This window comes from Nanorana parkeri, unplaced genomic scaffold, assembly GCF_000935625.1.
Source record: "Nanorana parkeri isolate BGI_ZX_2015 unplaced genomic scaffold, ASM93562v1 scaffold626, whole genome shotgun sequence".
NCBI lineage: Eukaryota > Metazoa > Chordata > Amphibia > Anura > Dicroglossidae > Nanorana > Nanorana parkeri.
This window is the reverse complement of record NW_017306894.1, coordinates 861,854-867,853: the sequence shown is the minus strand read 5'-3', so window position 1 is coordinate 867,853 and position 6,000 is coordinate 861,854. Positions and strand designations below refer to the sequence as shown.

The window sequence follows — 6,000 nt, the reverse complement described above, 5'->3', positions numbered from 1 at the left end:
CGAATACTCTAGCGACGCGTGGACATTTTTTTGGGAGAATGAGTCATGGCTTATTCATATGTAAATAGCATCACCCATTCATATGTAAATATCACAGTTGAGACTATTTTCGGTGCGGGGCCAGTAGCCTCTATCTCAATTTGGGTTGCCCCTGTCTGCCTGACATTTTGTGTCCGGGTTTCTGTTGCCATGAAACCCGGGCACAGCATTCAAAACCCTGTCCGGGTGAATCCTGGACAGGTGGCAACCCTAAGCAAGACGCATCGTTTAAGGTAAGTCCTTAAAGCAGCATGGGGGGAGGAAACTATTTGTGACTTTAATGTCACCTAAATCTATATATAGACTGTTAAAATGTTCTACTTAGGTGACAGGTACACTTTAAGCTATCTTCTCTTCTACTTGCAGTCTGCTGCTCTACTTTGCACAAGGCAGGAAAATCAGATGAGTTTGCCTTTCCTGTCTGCTTTCCTGCAGATAAAAGGTGAAGTGCCACTCAGCGTTATCTAGATTAACCCTTCCCTGTGAACCCATACGTATGTTCTCATTGCACGTACAGGAATTCCAGCTTATCAGCACCTTGTTCTCCGATACTTCCAGCTTATCGGCACCTTGTTCTCGGATACTTCCAGCTTATCGGCACCTTGTTCTCCGATACTTCCAGCTTATCAGCACCTTGTTCTCGGATACGTACCTGGGGTGTCTGAGGTATCACATTGTCATATAAAAGGGAGCTGTTAGCAATTGCAGCAAATAAAAAATGCATATAAGTCAATGGGCCTGCAGGCTGGAGTCACACCTGTGTACACTGTGTACCCCTTGATGCGCAAAACCATGCACATCCATGCACGTCAACATGTGTTTGCGCATTTTCAGTGTGCAGTGCAGTTCATCATATTACACACGTCATGGTAATCGGGCATCTACGTGGATTATGACACGTTGACGCTGGCAATTTCCACGGGTATGTGCTGAATTTACATCATTCCTGGCCAAACAAAGATGGCTGGCGATGCCATACCCAGCAGAAGAGCGGCTGTATGAATGGATCTGTCTGCCTGGAGTTCAGTTGTAAAAGGAAAACTCTATAAAAGGTGTTAAAGTTTAAGTATTTAATAAATATTTATTTTATTTGCTTTCATAATTCCTTTAATTTTTTTTCAGAATGGAACTCAACAGCGTGTGATTGTGGGTTCCGGGGTCAGGATGTGAATGTGGAAAGTCAACAAAGGTTTTTCAAGGGGTCAATCAGTTCTAAATACAACAGCCCCCCCCTGCAGAAATAAAACCGGACCCTGCAAGGAGGAGCTCTGGTGATGACGATCCAGATGGATTTTAGCCCAGTGGACTCGGATCACACGGGCATGTGAAGCTCATTGTATTCATCCTGGCCGTCTTCATCAAAGTTCGGTTCAACGTCTTCCGAATCCAGCTGGAAAAACGAAGCAGACGTGAGCAATGAGATTGGCAGTTAGAGGCTAAGTTGACTTTTCTGACAATGTTAAATCTATATACGTGGGGGGTAATTTATCAAAACTGGAGCAGATGTGCATGGCAACCAATCAGCATCCACCTTTCATTTTCAAACCTTAACTAAACAAACTGAAGAGAGATGCTGATTGGTTGCCATAGGCAACTGCTCCAGATTCTTCTGCTCCAGTTTTGATAAATTCCCCCCATGATGTAACATGAACCATGGTCACATGACCACACCACTCCCAAATGATGTAGGGGTCCAGCTAGGGATGTTCCTAGCCTTTTTTCTGCCTGAGGCGGAGGGTGTCAGGTGCTGGTGCTGCATGCAATCATGCTGGTGGGCAGGAGCGTCCCGAGGCAGGGCTTCACCCTGTTGTGCAGTCATCACACATGCGCGTGACGTCACCACACGCGTGCGTGATGACGTCATTGCGCATGTACGGCGACCTTATTGATGGATGATGATGGACGCCAGCAGAGAGAGGAGGGGACAGTCACCGGGCGGGATAAGGTCCCCTCCACTCTCCCGAAACTTTCAGGCTCTCAGTCCATGACCGAGTGCCCGACTTTTCAGAGGGGGTGAGACCAAAATGACTGTCAGTCATTTAGGTGTCACCCCTCCAATGGTGTCACCCGGGTGCGGGCCGCACCCCACTTGTGACGTCACTGCTGGTGGGGTAGTGCTGGTGGAGAGTGAAGCTAAGAGCTGGGTGGGAAGATGTTTAAGGGCTCTGCATCTTCCTGCCCGGCTTTGAGCAACTTGGAACGCTCTGGCCGGTGTCCTGCCCAGCTCCTGGCAACCAGTGACGTCACTGGACGGCGTCAAGAGCATCCCGGGTTGCTAGGAGCCAGGCGGGGGGATATGTATAGCCTTTCACATCTCCCTGCCCAGGAAAGGGGGCTGCAGGCATTCTCATTAAAGGGACGGTCCTGACTACAACTCTTCCTTTTGGGTTTTACACTTAAAAATCTTTATAAAAGAGCGTAAACATTTAGAAAATATTAAAATTTCAGCATTGAATATAAAAAGTACAACTCACAGCTTTAAGCTCCCTCTCGTGGAAAAACCTGGGCAGGATGAACCGCCTGAGAGGAACGGTGAGGATGAGGAGGAACGGGAAGGCCAACGAAGCCGGAGACGATTTCACCACCCAGAGCAGCACAATGCAAGAGAGCTGGACGCAGGTGAACAGATGCATCCTCCATGTGCAGACCTAGGGAGACAAAACCAGGATACGGCCAAGGTGAATAGAAAGATTAAATTCAACTTATGTTTTGGGCGCCATTAAAGTCCGACGTGCCTCGTCTGCCTCTTTTTGGATGAGAAAGCTTAGAAAGTCGCGCCATGCAGCCCCCTTCCACACCTGGGCATTTTGTCACAACATGAAGAAACGTATTACTTTCAATGGTGTCCCATATCATGGGCCCCATACCATAATTTTGATGCCCCCCCCTTCCCCAGTGACCCCTTAAAATCTAAATCAACAACAGGTAACAGGAGAGCTGTCTGCACAGTCTCCTCCTGTAAATCTTATGTCAGCTCTTCATAATTGAAAATGTCATGGGGGGTACAGGGTCAACAGCAGCTTCTGCAATCCTTAGTAGGGCCCCCTTCCACCCCCAGGCCCCATAGCAGCCGCGTGAGCTGCTTCGGCTATTGTTAAGCCACTGGTGTGAACTGAATTTATAGTAGACATGTAAATTTCGTTTCGTCCGGAATGAATATTCATACAAATTTTGCTAAATTCAGACATTCAGATGCATCTGAATTTCCAAACTAGAGGGCAGGTTTCCTGACAGTGACGACTTGCAGACTCTGCCTGCGGAATGTGTGTTTAAAGGGCCACTTGTAGACTCCATTGGAGGCCAATGTGAAAGGGTGACAAACGCAGGAGAACAATTGGGAGACATGGATAGAGCGTTGTCACCAGAGCCCTCCCTTTAATGAGGCAGGCTGAGGCGGCATCTCTTTGGGTCATTTGGGGAGGCAGCAGTATCCTGCCCCCCCCTTTCCGGCCAGAGCCTCCCAGGTTGATAAGAGCTGGGTGGGGAGATGTGTATGGCCCCTACGTATCTCCCCGCCCCACTAATTACATGCAACATCAGCACCCCCTACCCCGGCCTTAGGCAGCGGAAAGATTAGGAACACCCCTGGTTGTCACTGCATAGCAGGAAGCTCCTAAACCAAGGACCTTCATGGCAGGATCACCAGGGGTTGCAAATTTAGGAAGATAGAAAATGGTTTTTGAAATGAGATTATCATGTTACAGATTTTTGTGATTGGGTTCACATCACTTTAAGCATAGATTGCATTGTGAAGCTGACCTGTAGCTAAAAACAAGAGCAATACAAGGGACAAAAATTTCCACCGGCAGATAATCGCATCCAGGACCTGTCCCAGATATCGGCTGCATTCGGCAGCTATGGACCATAATTATGCTGGAGCCAAGAACCAATAAACTGAATGAGGGAATTTATCAAAACTGGAGCAGACACAATCTGGAGCAGTTGCCCATAGCAACCAATCAGCTTTAATCTTTCATTTTCAAATCTTAACTAACTGAAGAGAGAAGCCGATTGGTTACTATGGGCAACTGCTCCAGATTTTGTCTGCTCCCCCCCCCCCCATGTATTTTTTAATATATTGGTGTTAGTATTGTGTGCATGCTCACCTTCACCACATAGGGGTGTTCCGGGTGATGCTTGGGGTGCATGAGGATAAGCAGGAGCCTCTCGAACAGTTGGATCCCGGTGAGTGATGTCACCCCCATATACAGGAAGATCCCAAAGAGAACGGCCAGCGGGATCTGACGCAACATTTCCCCCATCACTATGGAAAGCCCTGCGGAGGACAAATACAATAATAGGATTTTTTTTGTACTCACTGTAAAATCCTTTTCCCTGCGTTCATTGAAGGACACAGCCAAGATCATGATCTCTATACCAATGGGTTCTTGACTCCTGCAAGTGGCGGTATAACCCATCTGTACAGAGATCAAGATCTCCGCTGTGAACGAAAGAAAAAATTGAATATTTTGTACCACGTGTTCGGGTGCCGGCGATCACACCGCGGGTGGGGGGCACGTCTGCGGTCCCATTGAGTTCAATGCATTGCCACGCCCTCTCCCGCCCCAAAACAAAGTGAGCCGGCTGGGCTGCGTTCTAGTGCGTTCCAGAGGCCGAACACACTGCAACGCACTCTTGATGGTGTGACAGGGCCCTTAACCCGAACCTATTCCTTAACCTAACCCCCAGCATTAAAGTAGTATTAAACTCCCAAAATGTTTTAATAATGAATCCAGATCAGACACAAATACATTGCCCAGCAAAGGATAGGTGTGGCTTGCCTTGCTGTATCTGTAGGTTAGTGTTTACACACACAGCTTACTAGCACACACAAGGGTGGCTCTATAGGACCCTGCAAGGGAAAGAAGACACCCTATAATAGGATATCAGGGCCAGCGCTCAGGAGACCAGCTGATTCTGCAGGAAACTAAAACTTTTTTTTTCCAAATAAAGTTTTATTGGTTTACAAATATAGAAGATATGTCCACATACATTTATACAAACAGGTGGAAACTAAAACTTTTAAACAGCATCCATTGTAAGTGATTTTACCAACATTTGAAATAGCTTAAACCTTTTGACTTTAATATCACTTTAAATTATCCCCACTGGAATGTCCTAATTCACTACAGCTTGTCCTGAATGTTAAATCCAAAGCTCTGGGATGGTCGGCTGTGTTCCCAGGATGCATTGCAAAGCATCATTCTTCAACGTTGACTAAAATGTACCTTTAAGTGCCTAAATGTCTATGCTTGTCACTGAGGCAGTGTGTATGTTATTGATAGAACTACTCGTCAGAACCAATAAATATCTAATGCTACCCATAAAACAAGCATCAAAGTGCTAATAAAGGTCAATAACAGCGATGGGACATACGTAACATAAAACAGCGTGCGCGGGTTAAATAATCAATGCGCACAGTGGCAACTTTGCCTCGGGGGACATGAGAAATGAGGGACTCAGCCGCTGTATTATTGATGGATTATCACTAACATTACAGCCCCCTTCTATGTTCAGCCTCCAGGTGTCACCGCTTCCAGCATGTATGAATCGTGTAGCCACGGGCTAAATATTAGAACAGAGGCAACAGTGACATCTATAGGTGAAAATTACACCATACACGCTGTTCAAAAAACTGGTACAAAACAATACACATCAACACAACACTTTCACTACTCTTCCTAGCTGACCAGCTGTACAAATGATGATAGAAAATAGGCTGAGTGTCTTCATAATGGCATTTAAAAAAATACATATATTTTTATCTCTGTTTAAGTTTACAGTTGTTCTTGCATATCATTCTAAAGCAGCCTTTCTCAACCAGGGTTTTGTGGAACTCTTGGGTTCCTCCTAGAGGTGCCAGGGGTTCATTGCAAATTAGTTAATTGATCTCCTGCCTACACTGACCACCAATATAAAGGAGGAATTTTCCACTGGTCCACCAATGTAAGGGTTCACTTC

The 6,000-nt window shown here is 46.3% G+C and overlaps 1 protein-coding gene across 1 annotated transcript in view; it reads right to left on the bottom strand.

The window, feature by feature from the left end:
* Nucleotides 1-1,351: 1,351 nt before the first annotated feature.
* The window catches only part of SLC4A3 (solute carrier family 4 member 3), a 32,817-nt gene continuing 28,168 nt past the window's right edge, over nt 1,352-6,000 (bottom strand). The window contains exons 16-18 of the mRNA XM_018563037.1: nt 4,146-4,315; nt 2,514-2,687; nt 1,352-1,429 (exon numbers count right to left, since the gene is read on the bottom strand). Coding sequence (XP_018418539.1) covers nt 1,352-1,429; nt 2,514-2,687; nt 4,146-4,315 — 422 coding nt within the window. The remainder of the gene's footprint in view (nt 1,430-2,513; nt 2,688-4,145; nt 4,316-6,000) is intronic.